The sequence below is a fragment of the Giraffa tippelskirchi genome, chromosome 8 (genome assembly GCF_054371585.1).
Source record: "Giraffa tippelskirchi isolate mGirTip1 chromosome 8, T2T-mGirTip1v1.2.pri, whole genome shotgun sequence".
Lineage (NCBI taxonomy): Eukaryota > Metazoa > Chordata > Mammalia > Artiodactyla > Giraffidae > Giraffa > Giraffa tippelskirchi.
In genome coordinates, this window is record NC_137282.1 from 10,553,340 (window position 1) to 10,577,035 (window position 23,696).

Below are 23,696 nucleotides of genomic sequence, written 5' to 3' on the forward strand. Positions count from 1 at the left end.
GCAGAGAAACTTTGCCTGTCTTAGGGAACGACTGACAGCCATTTATGTTCCTAGGGCCATATGCAGCTTCTGAATGTTGAAGATCAGTCATGGCTTAGCAGAGATCTTCGAGGAAAAGAAAAAGAGATCAAATAGAAAAGTTTTAGCGTTGGAATTTAAGGAGAGGGAGCTGTCAAAACCATAGACTATTTTTCTTTGAGGCATCCTCATCCTTGGAACTCAGAAACTGCTCAGAAACTTGGTGAATTAGATTTAAAAAATTAGAAAGGCATTATGAATTTTCGTACAGCCACAGGATCAAAGACCAAATGGTAGAGGAATTTTGCCTTTTAGAAAGTTCTTAGTCTTCCTCTAGAAGATTTTGCTACATTTAGAAGTGCCTTTGTTGGTAGGCTAGGAACCTATTCTGAGGACTAAAGAGTATATATTTATCCCTAGCAAGCTTTCAGTGAAGAGAAGATAAATATCTGCAAGGTTCTCAATCAGTACAAGGGCTACACCCAAGATAACAAGGTGAATCCTGAATAAAACAGCCTTGGCTCATAGAATTGCCTGGTTGTACTTAGGCGATCACTGTCTTGCCCAATCTGCTTGACTGTTCCAACCTTCATATAGTTGCATCATGTTTTGTAATTTATTCTGCCAATCCCTTTTTTTGATTGAAGTGCTTATTCATATAAGTAAGGTAGCAGTTCTAATTGCTATTTTGCTATGTGTTTTCAACATGATATTTTACCCTCTGTTCCTCAATAACATCTTCATTTGTGTTGAATAGAGATTTTCTAGTGTAATAGTTCAATCTCTCTGTGATTTATTTTACTGTATGTATTTAGTTATTTCTGAGTGGTTTGCTTGGGTGTTACAGTTACTATCTTAAGACATTCAATGAATATTGATTTCCTTTCAACAGTAAATTAAAACTTAGCTTATGTTCTATTTCTGGCAAATATCTTCATGTAAGTCTAATGACCAAGTTTTACAATAATTGTTTTTATGCAATGGTCTTTTAAAATCTATAGAAGAGAGTCCAAACAATAAATATGTTTGTACTATCTATTATATTTTCTTTTACTTTATTTGATAGTTTACTATATTAGCATGAAGTGTTACTTCATGTGGATCCTAGTTACCTCTATTGTCCTTTGATTTCAGCCTTAAGGATGCACTTTAGTAGATCTTGCTGGAAAGGTTTGCTAAAGATGAGGTCTTTCTCATTGTCTTTGTCTTGGAATGCTACGATTTCTCCTTAATTTTTTGAGGAGAGTTTAGCTGAATATAGAATCTTTAGTCTTTTCCTTTCAAAACTCTGTAGTATCATCCCACTGTCCCCTGGCTTCCTTCGTCCCTAATGAAGAGTGTAATCAGTTTGACCATGATCTGTGGATCTTTAAGATTATTCTATGTGTATTTTTTAAAAAATCTTCTTGTAAATATGTAGATAGATATAGATACATCATTAAATATGAAAAGTTTTCAGTCGTTATTTCTTAAAATATTTCACCACCTTTTTCTATTTTTTCCTCATTTTTGGAATCCCTATGTGCCAATATTTCATATGCTTGATGTTGCCCCACTGGTCTATTAAGCTCTCTTTACTTTTCATTATTTGATTTTCTTTCTTTCCTCATACTGAATAAACTCCACTGATCTATCTTTAGGTCAATAAAGCCTACCAGATTAAATCTATTGATTTTAAAATTTCTGCAGTGAAGTCTTTTGTTTTAGTTAAGATAGTTTTCAATTCAGAATTTCTATTTGGTTCTAAAAGTCTATATTAGCATTTCCCATTTAGTTTTTAAGAAATGGTTTCCTCTGGTAATTTGAACATATCTGTAATAGCTATTTTAAGTCTTTGTCTACTGGATTCAAAATTTGAGATCTCTGAGGATATTTCCCATTGGCTTTTTTTTTTTTCTGGGTATGTAACATACTTGGGTGGACTCCGGGAGTTGGTGATGGACAGAGAGGCCTGGTGTGCTGCAGTTCATGGGGTCTCAAAGAGTCGGACACGACTGAGCGACTGAACTGAACTGAACATACTTTCATTTTTTTGCATGTCGTGTAAAATTATCTTTTAAAGCTTTTTAATTTTTAGAAATTTTAGACAATGTATTTTACAGTTTTGATTCAGATTTCTCCAGGGGTTGTTGTTGTTGCTTTTTGTCTTACTGACGGTTTGTTTAGTGACTTTCCTGGACTAAATTTTCAGGTTCTGTACTATGTGCAGCCACTGAGTTCTTTGCTAGTTTTTTCTTTTTCTTTTTTTTTTTAATCTCCTCAAATTCTTGTTTTTACTTTTAAGTCAGGCTTCTCAGGGATAACTCCTGATGAGCACAATTTAGTGCCAAGCTGAAACCTGTCAGATACCCTTCCATGCACTGACTGTTTCTTTTCTATCCACAGTGCCAAGGGACAGTTTCAAGCTTCAGGTAGTTTGCAAGACAGGCATAGCTTTCACTTCTTGCTAGTTCAGAACTTAAATATAATCCAGAGGAGTGACTGGGGACTTCTCTTTCCTAAAATTGTTCTTGGAATGTGTACATCTTTTCAGATCCAGTTACATGTTTGAGCTTTTCAGATCCAGAGGAGTGCCTGGGGACTTCTCTTTCCTAAAATTGTTCTTGGAATGTGTACATCTTTTCCGATCCAGTTACATGTTTGAGCTTTTCAGATCCAGTTACGTGTTTGAGCTACCTTATGATTATCTAGTTCTCCAAAGCTTCCTTTTAAATTCCCAGAATGCTCTTGTTTGCCTCAACTGCTGCAGTGTTGCTGTCATATTGCTATTATTTCAGTATTTCCCTGAGTGTGAGGCTCTTTTTCCCACTGAGCTGAGCTCTTCTTCTTGTTGTTGTTTTTCAGTCGCTATATTGCATTCCAATCTTTGCAGCCCCATGGACTGCAGCTTCCCTGTCCTTCACTACCTCCACGGATTTGCTCAGACTCATGCCTGCTGAGTCAGTGATACTATCTAACCATCTCATGCTCTGCTGGCCTCTTTTCCTTTTGCCTTCAATCTTTTGCAGCATCAGGATGTTTTCCAATGAATCGGCTCTTTGCATCAGGTGGCCAGCACCAGTCTTTCCAATGAATATTCAGAGTTGATTTCCTTTAGGATTGACTGATTTGATCTCTTTGCAGTTCAAAGGACTCTTGAGAGTCTTCTCTAGCACTACAATCTGAAAACATCAATTCTTCAACACTCAGCCTTCTTCATGGTCCAACTCTCACATCTGTACTTGACTACTGGAAAAACCATAGCTTTTACTATACAGATCTTTGCTGGTGAAGTGATGTCTCTGCTCTTTAATATTCCATCTAGGTTTGTCATAGCTTTCCTTCCGAGGAGCAAGTGTCTTTTAATTTCACAGCTGCAGTCACTGTCTGCAGTGATTTTGGAGCCCAAGAAAGTGAAATCTGTCACTGCTTCCACTTTTTCCCCTTCTATTTGCCATGAAGTGATGGGACCCAATGCCATGTTTTTTGTGTTTTGAATGTTGAGTTTCATGCCAGCTTTTTCATTCTCCTCTTAGAAAAACACCCTCGGAATAGAGACTTTTTAGGTAATAAAAGTTTGGATAATTTTCTGACTATGCTCTGTTGCTTTTAACAAAGCTCAAAATAGGCCAGACTGCTTCATTAGCTTTTGGCTACCATGCCGCTGAAGAAAGATGAGAATATTCCCAAGGTAAAACATCACAGAGCCCTCTGTCTTAAGAACTTATCCACCAGGATTCCACCAGAGAAACAGAATCTCACTCCCTCTCTCACTCTATTTATATTTAAATATCCAAATCTGATGCCATTCCTTCAAGCTAGAGCTTCCAGACAAACAAAGGTCTCTTTCACAGCAAGACTGAGTGTGCATTTCAGCCAGTTATCTGTGCCGTGTTCTGGAGCCATTAACTGGCTAAAAACTCTGTCTCCCATTATTTCTGTCAACTTTAAAGATATCCACAATCTATCCTGGAGAAGGAAATGGCAACCCACTCCAGTATTCTTGCCTGGAAAATCCCATGGACGGAGGAACCTGGTAGGCTACAGTCCATGGGGTCGCAAAGAGTCAGACACGACTGAGCTACATTTACTTTTAAGCTGGTAAGAATTTTAGAGTTGGAGTTCCTTACGCTTCTCCATTTTATGGGATCTAGAATATTCCTTCTGTATCACATACCAGGAAGAAAAGAGAGTTAACAAAATGATTGCCTTCTCTCCTGCTGTTTCCTTTTTTCTTATTCTGCTGTGCCATTGTGAGTCCAGTTGCTATAATAAAATCTCAATTGTTAAAAAAAAAAAAAAAAAAAGATATCCACAATCTAAAAATGGAGAGTTTTGTTTTATTTAGTTGGAATTTTTAGGACTTTAAGCTCAGGAGAGAGTATCTCAAGTAACCCTGAGAAAACTACCCCAAGGAGGTGAGGGAAGGAGCCAGATTACATGGAACTTTTGCAACAAATGACAGGAAGTCCGAATATCAAAAGATTATTGTTAATTAAAGAAAACCAGATAACCCAAGTTAAGGAATTTAGCACTTTTCTCTGTATGGGAAGATGCAAGAGTCTGGGCTCACTGAAATCATTCCTTTGATATGCACCTCAGCTACCTGGAGCCAGTATCCTGTGTCTTTGACATCCTGAGCTTCCCTGGGGCTCACTATAGGGTAGGCTGTAGTCTTGATGACTGCTAGATCGCAGGTATTCTCCTTCCTGAGTTCCCTTAAGGTTCACCTGCTCACATTGGAGGGCTGCAATCCCCGAAGACTGTGATATCCCTAAGTTACTGAGACGGCAGGAAATATTTCATTTCTCATTACCATCCCAGGGGACCCAGGAATGCAAGTGCCTCTGGCCATTAGAATTGGATGACCGAGGAATGTCCCTGGGAAGAAGCCGCAAAAATGAGAGCACCACATGTAAAAAGCCAGAGCCCAAAATGTATGTGAAATTTCCCTTCTGGGAAATTCTGGCACTCTGGGGTGTGGCAGGGTGAGAACCGAAAGATAGCTCTCACCCTCCAAAGTCTCAGTGAAGCATCCCAGCAGGTTCCTGTAATCAGAAGCCTGACCCCCCAGGCCACAGCTCCTGAGATAAGCTAACAGGCCTCTCTTACAGAAAGACTGGGCTCCTCTAACTGTTCCCTCTTGTCCTGTCCTGGATATGGTTGCCGGTTAAGAATTCTTTCTCCCTTAGTTATAGTCTTGTGGGAGCCTTGAGCATAAACCACACTGGCCATTAGAATCATTTCACAATTCTCTACAGCCTTGTAGGTCTCATAGACATGAGCTTCTGTTGGTTATCAAAGTTGGAGGTTTGGGAAGCTCATCTTTCAGGTGCAGGATTTAAAAGCTGTGGTACCTGATGTGAGTCAAATACTTCACCCCCTCAGGGAGGAGCTCTTGGTTTTGAGTTCCCTCCCAATTGTGGGATTGGTGCGCCGGGCGAGTTTATGGCAAGAGTGTGTCTGAGCCTTTCCTACCTGCTTCAGTGTGGCTTTCCTCTTGTTTGCTCAGTGTGAAGTGGTCATTCCACCAGTTTTTAGGTTTTCTTCGCTAGAAATTGTTCCATATGTAGGTGTAGATTTGATGTGTTTGTGGAAAGTTGTGAGTTCAAGATTTTTCTGTGTGTACTTCACCATCTTGAATTGGAACCTCTATTTCCATCAGCATTTTAAAGAGATTACTCCATTGTTATATGACTTGCATATTTCTGAAGAAAAATCTGTCATATTGTGTCTCTTTCTCTTTAAGCCATGAAGATTTTTTTGGTCTTTGGTTTTATCAGTCTTCATATTCTATATTTGAATGTGTATTTGTGTGCATGTAGTTCTGCTTAGTGTTCCTAACTGTCTTGCAACTGTGGTGTAAACACTGTACTATTACACAGATTTCTAAATTTCAATTTATGTTTGTTTGTCTCTCCATAAGTATTTCAATGTATTTATTTTTGATGCCCTGCCTTCTTGAAGATTTATATCTCTATAATTAATTTTAGTGTACATGTACCTTGGTTCTTGTAATGATTTTAACATATGTAGATGTCTTTGTTTTATATTTTTTCTTGAATGCTTTCTATAAAGACATACTGTTAGTTAAAAGTTTTTTTCTCTTTGTCTTCATTTTTGACTTACAGAAACTGTTTTCAGTTTAAGTGCTTCCCTTATATAAACACTACATCTTATATGAATACATCCACTTTTTTCTTCTGTTAAGTATATGAAGTAAGAGACCAATCACTTTAATTGAATTAGAAACCAAAATTGTTAAGGTTCCGTTAGAGTTTTGATTAAGTTCACTCTTTATCTAGTTCACTCTTATTTCTAGGGCATAACTCTCCAGGGCTTTCAACTGAGAGATTGCATGTATGTAACAATGCAGAAACTGCAGACAAATAACACTCTGCTTTCTGGAGGTCATTTATTTATATTTTAATTTCCTTCTCTTCACATGTTTAGAAGCAGGAAAATGTCTTAAGAGGGGACTGTACTATATGTTGAGGCCCCGCAAGTCTCTAATTTTATCACTATAGTAAATGATCCTCCAACTTTGACCTGCTTTATGTTCTGCTTCCCTAGGTAAGCTTGTAATTTTGATCCTCTCACACAGAACTAGGTTTGCAAATGACCTCTGGGATGAAAATCAATTGTTTATTTGCAGTTTACTACTGCCTCTCGGACTTTCAACTGAGATCCTGATGCTGGGGCTCCTTTTATGTTCTCATATTTCTTTGTGGTTAAATCAAAGATTTTTGGCTTAATCTTCCCATTAGAGTAGAATTGATAAGGTAATAATAAACTGCTTTTTAAGTAGATAGAATCTTATGAGAATTAAGCACATAATGTGTGTGGTTGGATAGTAAATATGAAAATAAATCAGTTGTGATTCCAAGATTTTTTGGTCTGGGGAAAGTAGGATGAAAACAAAAGATGTCATTTTACTGATTTGTCTTGAAAACATATTTACACAGAAACACTATTGACCAATAAGTCAATTATTTGTTTAAAAATGTTTCTTATATGCATATATATTTCAGGCTTACTAAAAGTTAGAAGGTAAACTGCATACTGTAGTTAATCCTAAAGTATCTGTTTGGGTAGTAGACAAGATGCTTTCAATATTTAAATATTTCATTGAAGTGGTTTTTTTGTGACTTTAATTAAAACTATTTTATTTTCAATTTTGTATTATGCTCTTATGTTGTTCAATATTTTAAACAATCTCAGAATAAATATACTCATTAATTATTTTAAATTAATGTAAGTTCAGTATGACTAACGACACATTTTTTTTTTTCAGGTTCAACTTTTGCTCCTAAAGAGTGTTTCGAGCAACTTAATTCTATGACTGATAAGACTGGAAACTGTGGCATAACTCCTACTGGGTTCACACCGTGTAAATCTGAGTATGTTCTAGGAAATCTATCTGAGAAATGTTATTTATTGCCTTAAATTTGAAAATACCATGAGATAATTTACTTTATATGTAAGCAAAATGTCAGTTTATCATGAACTAAGACTATATTTAACCAAACTATCAATGTCTTAAGTACAGAATGTCAGTTCTTATCTTTCTCACACATCCAAACTATCACTTGTACTGTCCCACAGAGCATTCATTTACATATAGGTACATTAATTGCCCATTAGTTTGAAAGGTAATTTTCATTTTGCGTGCTATCACTTTAATTTTACAAATGATGACCATTGTTTAGTGATCTAATAAAAATGCATGAATTGTTGCTCTCCAGGAAGTAAAACACTGTGTTTAAAACATGCTCTACAGGCAGCCATCTTGGTTTCAAGGACTAATCCCAATGGTTACCTCCTGTTGTGACTTTGGACATGTGCCTCACGTTCCTGGTGTGTAAAACCTGAATACCAATTTCACTAACATCATTGGGCTTGTGCCAGTGTGGAATTTAGATACTCTAATAAACACACCTGGAATGGAACTGACACACAGTATGCACAATATGAGTGTTAATTGCTAATTACTGTGTGCCTGCTAATGTCACTTTAGTCATGTCCGACTCTTTGTCACTATGGCCTGTAGCCCACCAGGCTCCTCTGTCCATGGAATTCTCCAGGCAAGACTACTGGAGTAGGTAGCCATGCCCTCCTCCAGGGGATCTTCCCCATCCAAGGATCGAATCCAAGTCTCTTACGTCTCCTGCATTGGCAAGCAGGTTCTTTACCTCTAGCACCATGTGGGAAGTTCTAATTACCATGATTATTATATATATTAGAACTAGAATGTTACTGTAACATTTTTATGTTATTTCAAACATGGTTTGATATCTAAAATAAAAATTCTATAAAAATAATTTGTTTGCATGAATAGCAAGAAGATTTCTCATATAACCTTTATTCAGATTTGCCAGTGGCATGCATTTTGCCCAGGTGCTTTGTCCTTCTGTTTTTCAAATTCTCCTCTCCTTTCCTCCCTACAAAATTATTTTCCTAAACCACTTGAATTTAAATTGGATACTATGCTTCATTATCCTGAAATAAATCATTGTGTCTTTCTTGGGGACAAAATTTTTTAATGCCTATATTATAGCTGTCAAAATTCACAATAAAACTTCATTCATTATCTCAATAAAGTATTTACAGTTCTTTGCTTTGTTCAGGAGCAAATCTAGAGTCACATGTTTTCATTAGTCATAATGTATTTTTAAACTTTAATCTAGAACATTTTCTTTGTTTTATTTGTTATTTTTACTTTTTTAAAAAATACTACAGGCCAATTATTTTGTAAAATTTTTCTCAAACTGGGTTTGATAGTTAGTTAGATTCATGTTATAAATTTTGTCATACTTGCCACTAAAGTGGTGTTATACCATCAAGTGCAATTTTCAAAGGGTACATCCCAATTTCTCTCAGTGTTGGGTATGTTAGATTAAACTATTTGGTAAAGTTAATTTTCTTTAGGTCTCTCAATTGTAAAGTTACTCTTTCCCTCTGTGTTTAATGCATAATTTGGGAGGAGTTAATATTGAGACTATAGACATATTCCGTTCTTCAAACTTTTGCCCTCTAGTTTTAAAGTTCACTGATAATTTTCTAACTCCATTATTGCCTCTGTCTTTAAGCTAGAAATGTATTGTAGAAAGAAGTATTCCCTCCTACTTATTTATCTCTGTATTTGTCTATATCAGTTCAGACTCAGCAATTCTTATTTGACTCAATAGTATAGAATATATTACTATCATTTATTTTAATGCTTACTTTCTCAAATTGTCTCATTTTTGGCTAATGAGAGCTTACTTTAACTGGCCACAATGTTTTTTTTAAAAGTCTGTATGATATTTTAAAAACTTACAAATTTCTCTAGTACAAAAACAAAGATATCCTAGGACCCTTATTATATTTTTTTTACCCTTGCTGTGGATTCAGCTATTTCTCTAAATAAACAAAGGAATTTCCAGTTGCCTTTTATCAGAGAAGAGTACTTAGAAAATAAACATCTCAGCACCAGTTGTGCTCATTTCTACTGTTTTTCATGATCTCTAAGTCTTCTCAGTGAACAAAGCTAGAACATACAAGTATCACATATTTATTTCTATATCCACGTGTTGTATCTCTGTTTTTAAAACATGAACTTATACTGATCATTTTACTTCCAATTAGACACCATAAATATAGGCAAAATACATCTTGCATTTATGAATTGCTTTCTCATATTCTCGAGCCCAGAAGCACAAAAATTTGTTTCACAATTGCTAAAACGTATTCTGACTAAAGGAAACTTTCTAGCTATTGTGATTATATTATCTTTTAAATCATTGATCTTTTTATATTAGCTGCTGTAAAGTGCTTATCTGCCAACAGCATTATCTGGGTCATTTTGGCATTTATATCTAGTGCTTTATTTGCACCTATATCATGTTTTAACTGTTGCATACATTTATGATTTTCTGTATACCTACTTACAAACATTGTATCAGTTTCAGATGTAAAACATAATAATTCAGTATTTTTATAAATTTCACACCATACAAAGTTATTAGAAAATATTACACTCCCTGTGCTGCACTATCCCATCCCTGTCACTTTTCTATTTTATTATGCCGCTGGTGGTTTGCACCTCCTAATCCCCTTCACCCATTTTGTGCTTTCCACATCCCTCTCCCAGCTAGTAACCACTAGTCTGAGTCTGTGAGCATGTCTCTGTTTTTCTTACCTTTGTTTGTTTTGTTTTTAGATTCCACATACAAGTAAAAGCATATGATATTTGTTTTTCTCTGTCTGATCTATTTCAAAAAGCATGAAGCAATATGTTTTCCAGGTCTACCCATGTTCTTGCAAACACCAAGATTTCTTTTTTTGTGTGGCTAATATTGTCTTACATATATATATATATATATATATATATATATATACATATATATGTATATGTATATATATATATAATATACAAATAATATAAATGTATCTCACATCTATATACATTCATCTAATGGTGGGTACTGAGGTTGCCTCCATATCTTGCGTGTTAGTCTGTCAGTCATGTCTGACTCTTGGCGATCCCACGGACTATAGCCCACCAGGCTCCTCTGTTCATGGGATTCTCCAAGCAAGAATACTGGAGAGGGTTGTCATTCCTTCTCCAGGGGATCTTCCCAACCCAGGGATCAAACCCAGGTCTCCTGCACTGCAGGCGATTTCTTTACCATTTGAGCCACCAGGGAAGCCTGTATCATAGCTATTTTAAATAATGCTGCAATAAACATTGGGGTACCTATATCTCTTTGAAGTAGTGTTCTCCTTTTCTTCAGATAAATATCTAGGAGTGGAATTGTTGGACTGTATGGTAGTTCTATTTTAATTTTTGTTTTACGAAACTCCATACTGTTTTTCATTTAGCTGTACCAATTTACATTCCCACTAAGAGTTTACTACAGTTTCCTTTTCTCTGCATCCTGACCAACCCATATTTTTATTGTCGTTATTCTACCCACTTTGGTCTCTTTGAAAGTAGCCATTCTGACAGATGTGAGATGATACCTCACCCTGGTTTTAATTTGCATTTCCCTGATGCTTAGTAATGTCTAGTGTCTTTTCATGTACCTATTGGCTCTCTGTATGCCTTTGGGAAAGTGTCTCCTCAGGTCCTTGTTGTTGTTGCTGTTGTTTAGTTGCCAAGTCCTGTCCAACTCTTATAGAGTTACTCTATAAGTTACTCTTAAAGACTGTAGCCTGCCAGGCTCCTCTGTCCACTGGATTTCCCAGGCAAGAATACTGAAGTGGGTGCCGTTTCCTTCTCCAGGGGATCTTCCCTACCCGGGGATAGAACCCATGTCTCCTGCACTGCAGGTGCCTTTCTTACAACTGAGCCATATCAATACAGGGGAGCCCTATTCAGGTCCTATGCCCATATTTTAATTGAATTCATGGATTTTTCTATTGAGTTGTATAAGTTCTTTATATATTTTGGATATTAACCCCTTTACAGATATTTCTTCCACATTGCTTTTGTGTTTTGACCATGGTTTCCTTTGCTATGTAAATTCTTTTTAGTTCAGTTGGGTCCCATTTGTTTATCTTTGCTTCTGTTGCCTTTGCCTAAGAAGAAAGATCAAAAAATATACAAATTATTAAGATGAATGTCAAAGAACATACTGTCTATGTTTTCTTTAAAAAAAAATACTTTTTATTTTATTATATAGGCATATAATTGACTAACAGTCTGGTGATTATTTCAGGTGGACAGAAAAGGGACTCAGTCATTCATATACATATATTAACTCTTCCCCTAACTCTCCTCCCATTCAGGATTTCAATAACATTAAGCAGATTTCTCTGTGCTATACAGTAGAATCTTGTTGGTCATCCATTTAAAATATAACAGTGTGTGCATGTCCATCCCAAACACCTTAACTATCCCTTTCCCCCATTCTCCCAAGCCTGGCAACCGTAAATTCATTTGCTGAGTCCATAAGGCTCTTGTTTCTATATTGGTTTTCTGCCCGAATGATATGTTCACTGATGAAAGTGGGTTGTTAAAGTCCCTTACTCTTATTGTGTTACTGTCTATTTCTCTCTTTAAGGTTGTTAGTATTTGCTTTACATGTTGAGGTGCTCCTATATTGGGTGCATATATATTTGCAATTATTATACCCTCTTTTTGGGTTGATCCCTTGATCATTATGTAGTGTCCTTCTTTGTCTCTTATAACTGTCTTTGTCTTAAAGTCTATCGTGTGATATGCATATTGTTACACCAGATTTATTTTATTTTCCTTTTGCATGGAATACCCTTTTTCCATCCTGTCCCTTTCAGTGTATGTGTGTCCTTAGTTCTGAGGCAGGTCTCTTGTAGACAGCTTACATATATGTCTTATCTTTGTATCCACTCAGCCAGTCTATGTCTTTTGGTTGGTGCATGTAATCCATTTACATTTAAGTAAGTAAGCGTTAGTCGCTCAGTCATGCCTGACTCTTTGCGACCCCATGGACTGCAGCCCACCAGGCTCCTGTGTCCATGAGATTTTACAGGCAAGGATACTGGAGAGGGTCGTCATTTCCTTCTCCAGGGGATCTTCTCAACCCAGGGATCGAACCTGGGTCTCCTGCACTGCAGGCAGATTCTTTACCGACTGAGCTACAAGGGAAGCCTAAGGTAATTATCAATATATATGTTCTTACTGTTGTTGTTCAGTCACCATGTCATGTCCACCTTTCTGGGACCCCATGAATTGCAGCATTCCAGGCTTCCCTGTACTTCACTATCTCCCTGAGTTTGCTCAAACTCATGTCCATTGCCTGGAAAATCCCATGGACAGAGGAGACTGGTGGGCTACAGTCCATGGAGTTGCAAAGAATCAGGCAACTGAGCACACACACACACAGCCGCAGAAGTAGCAGAAACCTGTCTTCAAGGGAAGGATTCAATCCAATGAGAAAAAATACAATCCATTACCAAGACATGTTTATGTCCGTAAGATAGAGAAAGCTGAATAAAATCTGTTTGCTGATCTACAAGTGGTAAATTAGACAGTTTCAAGTATCCAGGAGAAATGCAGGCAGACTTTCCTGAATTGTGTTTCAGACATGTGGGGCTAAGTAGGCACTCTTTGCGTTAATGTTTCCATCAGTTCATAAAGTGGACCAATGATTCAATGCATGTCCAGTGGTCACTAATGGAAATTTTAGAGCCTCTGGCAGTACTGAATTATTATTTGGCTCAAACTGGAATTTTCTCTTTTTATCGGGCCATCAGTTATAAGATTTCCAATATTGTTTTTCTTTTTTCTGAGGCAAAAATAACATTATTATTCCTTGTCATCCTTTTGTTTCCATTTCCGATACTTTATTAGCTTCCATCCCTACCTTAAGGAAAATTTTCACTATATTTGAGATATATAGTGTCTTCCTTAGCATCTCTGTAGATAAGGCCAGCCAATATATTTTAGCCTTTACTTGGGAAGGAAGGCAATACACCTGGACAATATATGCCCCAGAGTTTTAACAAAAGTCCCCCCCACTCCCAAACCATAAAAGCTTATTTAGATGATATACAATTCCCTGGAGGCTCTAATTAGTTGCAATATATAGACAATTTTCTTCTCTGCTCCCTAACGCAGGCCTCTTCATAAGAAGACAGCATCCACTTGTTAAAACTTTTAGCCTTAAAAGGACACAAAGTCTCCAAAGAAAAACTGAATTTGCTCAAACTCAGATTTTATATTTGGGGCACCTGATCTCAGAACAAGGGCTACATTAGATCCAATACTCCAAACTAAGTGCCAGTTGTGAGGTTCTCTTAGACTACCTAGATAATGATGAAATGAGAATTCCAAACTTCTCTCTTATTCCCAAACTTTGTATATTTGACTAAAAATAACAAACTTTATCCTATTGTTTAGGAAGATCAGGGTGACATAGCCTTTAAAGCCTAAAAGAAAACTGTAAATCTCCCTGCCCTAGGACATCCCAATTATCAACTTTTCTTTCTCCTTTTTTTTTTTGCTTGAAAGGAAGGAAGTGTCCTTGGGATACTGACCCTAAAACACTGGGAAAACCATTGACTCATAGAATATCAGTAGCCAACAGCCAGACCCCGTAACATGAAGATAACTCTTTTGCCTCAGTGCCACTACTGCCACTATCCTTTTAGTCAAGGTCACCAAGACATAGTCCTGGAATCCTTTTTACCATCTTTGTACCTCATAAAAGAAGTCCTTCTGAATTCTCATCACACTCGACATTCTCTGGCCAGTCATCGCACGTCCTATAAAACTGTCATAATAACCACTTCTCATATAACTTTTTCTCACTGTAATAATCTTCAGTCTTAAAACACTACTTCTTTATATGTATAAAATTTGTTAAAGTAGAACACAGCATACTAATAATAGAGTGTATATAAATTCCTGTTGAAGCTTTTATCATTTTCCTTAATTTTATTTGATTTTTTAATTTACATAGACTATAAATATTGAATATACAACTTGATAAATATTTCCATTTGCAGAACTATTTCCTCCAATCTGTGCCCTATACAACCGATGTTCTTTTCTTAATGGTAATAGATAAATGTATTCTGTTCAAAAACTTCATATTAATTGAATGCTACAATATGCTTTTTTTGTGTGTCATAATATGCCCAGGACAATTTTTTGTGATTAAAATAAACTGCTCTTGTAATAGTATTTCAGCTTTAATTACTGAGTAATTAAGAATATCACTAAAATTATATACAAAATTATACATATACTTATAATTAATACAATATAATTATATTATATATTTATATATTGATGATCAATTATGTGGTGCATTTTTTTGTTTGTTTTGGCTATTATGAATAAAGCTGCTCTAACTTTTGGGATCAGGTCTTTGTAGCAAATATACTTCCACTTATGTTGGAAAGATACATACATACATAGGAATATAATTGCTGAGTCTTGTAATTTCATATTAACATTTTGAAGAATTTACCAAATTGCTTTCCAAAGTGACTATGCAATTTTACATGCACACTAGCAGAGTCTAAGAATTCTATTTCCTCCATAATTTGTTACTACTTGGTAATGTCAGTCTTTTTTATTTTAGCCATTCTACTTCCAGCTTACTTTTGTTTCCATTTGCATTTGTCTGACTGATGTTTAGAGCATTTTCTAAGCCTTTTATGTTACTGTATGTGTCTTTCTCTATGATTAATCTTAAATTTTTTGCAATTTATTTGGAATGATTTAGCCTTCTTATCACTGAATTTTACCTATGTATCTTTTTATTCTGAACTAACTGCAGATTCATGGGAAATTTCAAAAATAACCTAGAAAGAATACAGAGGACCCCTGTATACTTCAGCTGTTCTCCCCAGATGGTAACACCTCAGATGACTTATATATCTTACCTGTAGTAAAATATCCAAGCCAGGAAATTGACACTGATAAATTAACAGACATCACTCCCATATAGCATCAGTTTCCCATGGATTCATTTGTGATGTGTGTGTATGTGCATGTGTGTTTGAATTGCCATCTTGGCAATATTGCATTGCAAAGTGATAAACATAGAATGTCTGGGTTTATTTCAGTGTTCTTTCCTTTGTCTCAATCAGATTTTAGTTTTCAGTGTTCAAGTGTTGCATTTTTTTAAGTATATTGCTGAATGTTTAAAATTGTTCTCTTAATTTTATTTTCTCATTGTTCACTGCTAGTATCTAATAATAATAAAAATAACAACAATGCAAATCATCTTTTATATTGTGTGAACCTCATAAATTCTCTCTTTCTCTCTTTTTGTGTGTGAGTTTCTTAGTATTTCCATGTCCAGGATCATGTAATCTGCAAATGAAGTCTGAATTATTCTTTTTTAATTAGGATACCTTTAATTTGTTTTTCTTGCTTGACTGTATACATATCTATCAAAATGTTAAACTATAAGTGGAGAAAGAAAAGATTTACTTATTACCAATTTTACAAGACAAATTTAATCATTACCAGTAAGTTTGTTGTTAACTGTAGGTTTTTTGTTAATACCCTCTATCTGATTTGGAAATTCCCCCTATATTTCTACTTTTCTGAGAATTTTTAGTCTTACATGGTGGTTGTATTTTTTCAGTGCTTTTCATACATCTATTTTCATGAATCTGTTTTTGGTGCGTTTTCATATTGGTATAATTTATTACATTAATTTGTTTTCAGATGTTAAAAATCATGAGCCATGTTTTTATTATTCACTTTGACAATGTCTGGCTTTTAATTGATTGTTTAGACCATGTCCATTAAAAGTGATTACTGAAGTACTTGAACTCATTAACTATCTTCAAATAACAGAGTAATAGTTCACATTCAAACGCTGTAATTACATACTCCTTGATGTGCAGTGAAGGTGTACTATAATAGTTTCCCAATTCCTCCACCCAGTCCCTTGTGAGGCTTCTTGTTACTTACTTTGCTTATACATGTACAATAAATATCCAATACATTCTTCATATTATTGCTTTGAGAAGATAGTTATCTTTTAGCTCAGTTAAGAATAAGAAAAATGCACACATTTTTCTTTCAATTTTTTCATTTTCTGATGCTGTCCCTTTTTTATGTCGATCAAAGTTTCTGATACAAATAATTTCTCTTCTGTGTAAAGCACTTTTTTAAAAAAATATTTCTTGCAAGTAAGATATGCTGGCAAAGAATTCTATCACTTTTTGTCTGAAAAATCTCTATTATTTGAAAGATAATTTTACTGGACAGAGAATTCTAAATTAGATGTTTCTTTTCTTAAAACAGTCAAAAATTCCCTCCAAATTTTCCTAACTGCATGATTTTTAAATGAAAAGTCTGCTGTAATTCTTATCTTTGTTCCTCTAAGTAAGGTATGCCCCAACCTAGTTGCCTTCGAGAGTTTCTCATTGATTTTGGTTTACTTTAGTTTGAATGTGATATATTTATAGACAGTTTTTATTTTGATATTTATCCTGCTTGGCATTTTCTAAGTTTCTTGTATTTGTGTTTTCATGTCTGTCAATAGTTTTGCAAAGATCTTGTTCATTATTTTTTCAAGTTTTTTTCTATTCTATTTCTTCTCCTTCTGCTGCTCTTACTATGAGTATGCTACACTTTCTTTAACTGTCTTATAGTTCTTGGATGTTTCCATTTTTCCTTCATTATTTTGTTTTATTGTGATTCAGTTTGGGAAGTTTGTATCAATCTATCACTGAATTCTCTTAAGTTTTTCTTCTGTTGCTTAGATTGAGTTTTATTGATGAAAGCTTGTAAGCCATTTTAAAATTTTTGTTAGGTTTTTTTTATGGTTTTATTTTCTCTTTATTCTTATAGTTTGTTCTTACAGCTTTCATATCTCTGTTGATGTTGTATCTCTGGTCTTTCATGTTGTTGACTTCTGCTTTTTAAAACCTTTAAAATATTAACCGAAGCTATCTTAAATTTCATATCTAATAATTCCAAGATCTGTTTTATATTTGATTTGATTCTGATGCTTATTTTATCTCTTTAGACTGTTTTTTTTTTCTTGTCTTTTCATATAACTTGTACTTTTTTGTGTTGAAAGTTGGTCATGTTATATAGGGTAGTAGGCACTTAAGCTTTTAATGTGAGAATATATGTTGATATTTTTAGGAGATAGATTGTGTCTAATGTTTGTTGTAGCTATGGCACCAGAACCTTCAGATTCCATTAGTGAAGTAATTTCTTTCTCTCTTCTTAAATTTTGAGCTTCCTTTCATTCCAGCCCTCAAAGGGAATATGCGTCTTGGAGCTCTCTCAGTTGTAATTTACTGCTATTGCTGCTGGAGACGTTTTAGTACGGTTTTACAGTGTGAGGGGGAAACCGTCTCTAGTTTTTACATAAGCCTTTCTTTTAATGAGCTTGCGTCTCAGGGGCATGGATTCCTCCAGGTGTGGAGTGCCCCATCCCATGCCCCCAACCTCTAGCCCCTGTTCTACAGCTATCACTCCCAACCTATATTCTTAAGCTCTTTCTGTTATTGATCATGACTATACTTATTATTCTTTTAGGTGAGTCAGGAAGAGTGGAGTTGGCAACAGTGGGATGAATGTCTTTCTACCTAGAGATTAAGACTTTGTTAGACAGCTGGGTCTGGGAATTTCATAACAGTTACTCTTCACCTCCCCCTGCAAGTGTATATGGAGAACTTTCACATATATTCCCCAAAAGAACCATATAGAGTTTCTGGCAAAAAGGCAAGTGAAAATATAACTATTACTCAGGAGCTTCTCGTTCTCATGGTAGTCCACACTCAGTCTCCAGCAATTTGTCAAAGTTTGTATTTAAATATTATTAGTGGCTTACGTAGTTCAGTGGCTTATGTTCCAGATAAGCAAATTACAAGTGCTATACTTGTTGTTTTTGCAGGTACTTAGCTTTCCAGATCCATGTAAGTGGTTTTCTCTGCAACCACAGTTCTCTGATGGGTCCAAGAAAAGTCACTGATTTCCATTTACTCAGCATTTTATTGTAATGACTGGAAAACCAAAACCTTCTTAAGTGAACAGTGCAAAGAGATAGAGGAAAACAATAGAATGGGAATGACTAGAGATCTCTTCAAGAAAATTAGAGATACCAAGGGAACATTTCATGCAAAGATGGATACAATAAAGGACTGAAATTGTGTGGACCTAACAGAAGCCGAAGATATTAAGAGGTGGCAAGAATACACAGAAGAACTGTACAAAAAGTTCTTAATGACCTAATTACCACAATGGTGTAGGTACTCACCTAGAGTCAGACATCTGTGAGTGTGAAGTCAAGTGGTCCTTAGGGAGCGTCACTACAAACAAAGCTAGTGGAGGTGATGGAATTCCACCTGAGCTATTTCAAATCCTGAAAGATGATGCTGTGAAAGTGCTCTACTCACTATGCCAGCAAATTTGGAAAACTCAACAATGGCCACAGGACTGGAAAAGGTCAGTTTTCATTCCAATTCCAAAGAAGGGCAATGCCAAAGAATGTTCCAGCTACCACACAATTGCTCTCATTTCACATGCTGACAAGGTAATGTTCAAAATCCTTCAACCTAGGCCTCAACAGTACAGTGCTCTATACTTTGAATCCCGTGCCTCGTGCAGGTAGCCTCAGAAACTGGCCTCAAAATAGTTGTTAACCTTCTGAACTCAAACTAGTTTGACACTGCCCACATCACTTTGCCAACAAGGGTCCACAGACTGAAAGCTATGGCTTTTCCAGTAGTCATGTATGGATGTCAGAGTTGGACCATAAAGAATGCTGAGTGCTAAAAAATTGATGCTTTTGAGCTGTGGTGTTGGAGAAGATTCTTGAGAGTCCCTGGAACAGCAAGGAAATCAAACCAATTAGTCCTGAAGGAAATCAACTCTGAATATTCATTGGAAGGACTGATGCTGAAGCTCCAATACTTTGGTCACCTGATGTGAAGAGCTAACTCATTTGAAAGGACCCTGATGCCGGGAAAGATTGAAGGCAAGAGGAGAAGGGGACAACAGAGGATGAGATGGTTGGATGGCATCACCACTTCAATGAGCATGAGTTTACGCAAACTCCAGGAAATAGTGAAGAACAGGGAAGCCTGGTGTGCTGCAGTCCATGGGGATGCAAAGAATCACACATGACTGAGCAACTGAACTACAGCAACAGCTTTGTGTAGAAGCTCATAAATAATTTGTAACAGACTTAATAATATTTAAAATACTTAACTAAAATGTAATCAATCTACTTTAATGGGATAACTTATGTACTTTGTGATAAATTTATAAAAGTGCAAAAGTCACTAGAATCCAAAATCACTAGAATCCAAAATCACTTTAAAGTGATCCCAGTTCCTAGCAACCAGCGACATTCTTTCTCTTTCCTTAGATTTGCCTTTTCTGGAGTTCTTATATTAGAAAAATTACATAATATGTGGTCTTTTTACTTGGTTTATTTTACTTATTTTTTGAGTTTCATCCATTTTGTAGCCTATAACACTAGTTTATAGCTTCTTATTACTGGGTAATATTATATCCTAAAATTATGTGCCAGCTAATGGGCATTTAGAATGTTTCTAATAGTTTTGGGTCATTAAAAACAATGCTGCTATGGATGTCTGTATTATACAGAGAATGGATAAACAACAAGGTCCTACTGTATAGCACAAAGAACTATATTCAATATTCTATAGTAAGCCATAATGGAAAAGAATGTTAAAAAACAATATGTATATATATAACTGAATCACTTTGCTATACAGTAGTAATTAATAGAACATTATAAATCAAGTATACTTCAAGTAAAAAAAATTAAAAACAATGGTGCTTTGAACATTCTTATACAGTATTTTGTTTGTTTTCTTTGTAAAGCCAAGTATTTTTTCTCTTGAGATATAACAGATGATGAAGGTGCAAGTCTTTATGTAAACACATATTTTTAAATTTCCCATGGATGCACACTATGGCAAGTTCAGGGCTTCCCTAGTGGGTCAGATGGTAAAGAATCTGCCTGCAATGCAGGACACCCAGGTTCAGTCCCCGGGTTGGGAAAATCCCCTGGAGAAGGGAATGGCAACTCACGCCAGTATTCTTGCCTGAAAAATTCCATAAGCAGAGGAGCCTGGCGGTCTACAGTCCGTGGGATCACAAAAGAGTCAGACATGACTGAGTAACTTTCACTTACATGGCAATTTAAACATTTTAAGCAGTTGCCCACATAATCTCCAAAGTTACTGTACCGTTTTACATTTCCAACAAAAGTGTATCAGAGTTATAGCTTCTCCACATCCACAGCATTTGGTACTGTCACGACTTTTTGTTGCCTGGTTTATGTGTCATTCTAAAGAGGTATCTTACTCTCTAATTTCACCTACTGACTTATGAAATTACCACTCTTTCATGTAATTATTAATGCTTTTTTTATTTTGGGGTTGCCTTCCATGTGGCTCAGCAGTAAAGAATCTGCCTGCCAATGCAGAAGATACAGGAGATTGCTGGTTCGATCCCTGGGTCAGGAAAATCCTCTGGAGAAGGAAATGGCAACCCACTCCAGTATCTTTACCTGGAGAAATTCCATGGGCAGAGGAGCCTGACAGGCATAGAGTCAGACACAACTGTGCGCACACACACACACACACACACACACACACACACACACACACACACTTGATTTTCTGGTTATTTTTGTCTGTGGTTTAGACACTATCATCATGATGTAGCTTAGTGATTCAACATTAATATTTATTCCATATACTACTTAAGTGTATGCCTTAATGTCTTATCAGTTTGGGACCCATGATGTGGAGAATATGTATTATGTTTGAAAAATAGAAAAGGAAATGTAATTAGATTGGTAATTCTTAAAATTGTACTAATCTTTAGATAGAATAAGCTCAGAATCATGTTTAACAACAACAGCCAAAAAAAAAAATAGTAAAGAATTGTTAAAAAGTGATAAGGCTAAGTAGAAAGTGGGGCTTCCCTGGTAGCTCAGCTGATAAAGAATCCACCTGCAATGCAGGAGACCTGGGTTTGATTCCTGGGTCAGGGAGATCCCCTGGAGAAGGGATAGGCTACCTACTCCAGGATTCATGGGCTTCCCTGGTGGCTCAGACAGTAAATAATCCTGCAATGCGGGAGACCTGAGCTTGATTCCTGGATTGAGAAGATCCCCTGGAGGAGGGTATGGGTAACCCACTCCAGTATTCTTGGCTGGAGAATTCCCATGGACAATGGAGCCTGGTGAGTCGCAGTCCAAGGGGTTGCACAGAGCTGGACACGACTGAATGAGTAAGCACAGCACAGCACGAAGTAGGAAGTAGCACATAATTATTAAGATGTGGTTATTGTTAATAAAACAGGAAAGACCCTCATAATTTTCAGTTTCACAATTAATTGTCTAATCTTTTAGCAAGCCTTAATGCTTTACTTGGGCTTTCTGTGTAGCTCAGTTGGTAAAGGATCTGCCTGCAATGCTGGAGACCTGGGTTCGATTCCTGGGTAGGGAAGATCCCCTGGAACCCACTCCAGCATTCTTGCCTGGAGAATCCCATGGACAGAGGAGCCTGGCGGGCTACAGTCCATAGGGTCACAAGAGTCAGGCCCAACTTAGCACTATCTTTCTTTCTCTTAATGCTTTATTTAAATCTTTTTCCTTTAGAAATGATATTCTAATATTTCTCTGTATTGAAAACTAATATTTTTATTTGTTGCTAACTTATAGGAATGTGAAATGTGGAAAATTACTATGTAAATATGATCAACTACAGGTCCTTTCTATTCCAAATGCCTCTATTTTGTATTCCAACATAAATGGAAAGATCTGCATTGGACTGGAATATGATAATGATTCTATAGACTCAGCAAAGATGTGGGTAAAAGATGGAACTGTTTGTGGTGAAAGAAAGGTATGTGGTCTTTTATTACCAGGTAATATACTAATTTCAAATTTCAAATGCATATGTGGTATTTTTCTCAAGTTAAATGTGTATTTAATTTCAAAAATGTAAGAAAATAGAAAGTTTTGAAAATGAAAGAAATTTTAAAAGAAAAAACATAACCTGCTATTTACTATTTTTCACATGTGTTAACTGAATTGATAATCATACTGTTCATTGACAGTTTTATTATTTCATGTATTTTTAATGTCGTGAATTATATTTTTATATAATTACTTAAAAATAATGATTAAAGTAAAAAAATTAAAGAAACATATGCTCATTTTAGTAATGAAAATAATAAAGGATTCACAGAATAAAGGAAAGATCAATCAAAGGGATGAAAATCTGAAATACAACTATTCTCCATTTTCTATAATGAACCTTCCATTAATTCTTTTAAATTGAAATAATTGATTTACAATATTGTGTTAGTTCCCAGTGTACATCATAGTGATTCAGTATTTTGCAGATTATATTCCATTATAGGTTATTACAAAATAATGAGTATAAGTCCCTGTGCTATGCAGTATATCTTTGTTGCCTGTCTACATTATAAATAGCACCTTGTATACTATAAAATTTGTATTATACTATACAATTTATCACACTCCTAATTTGTCCCTCCCCCTTGGATCTCGCTTTTGGAGAGTTCTGTTTCAATTTTGCATATACATTCATTTGTACCCTTTTTAAGTTTCCACATATAAGTGATATCATATAGTATTTGACTTCCTCTATCTGACTCATTTCACTAAGCATAATATTCTTTAAGCTCATCCACATTACTGAGAACGACAGTATTTCCTTCTTTTTATATCTGAGTAATATTCCACATTCATATTTCTAAATATTACATGCTATTTATAACTATTCCATTATTTATAAATATATTTATATAGATTTATATTTTAAAAATCACATTTATAATCCAATAGTCTGTTGATAGGCACTTAAGTTGCTTCTGAGTCTTGGATATTATAAATAGTGCTCCTATGAACATTGAGGAATATGTATTTTTTTGGAATTAATGTCTTTCTTTTTTCTAGATGTATACCCAGGAGTAGGATTGCTGGGTTGTATGGTAGTTCTAGTTTTACTTTTTTAAGGAAATTCCATAGTGTTTCCCATAGTAGCTGTACCAATTTATATTGCCAGCAAAAGTATACAAGGGTTCCTTTTTCTCCACATCTTCCCCAATATTTGTTATTTGTAGAGATTTTGATGAAACTCATTCAAACAGATGTGAGGTCATACCTCATTGTAGTTTTGATTTGTATCTCTCTAATAATGAGAAATGTTGAACATCTTTTCATAGACTTGTGGGCCAACTT

At 35.6% G+C, this 23,696-nt stretch overlaps 1 protein-coding gene across 8 annotated transcripts in view; it reads left to right on the forward strand.

The window, feature by feature from the left end:
- The window catches only part of ADAM2 (ADAM metallopeptidase domain 2), a 92,888-nt gene that overhangs the window by 58,397 nt on the left and 10,795 nt on the right, over positions 1-23,696 (forward strand). For all 8 annotated transcript variants that reach the window (XM_081523999.1, XM_081523997.1, XM_081523998.1 and 5 more), the window contains 2 exons: positions 7,292-7,397; positions 22,149-22,332. In XM_081523999.1, coding sequence (XP_081380125.1) covers positions 7,292-7,397; positions 22,149-22,332 — 290 coding nt within the window. The remainder of the gene's footprint in view (positions 1-7,291; positions 7,398-22,148; positions 22,333-23,696) is intronic.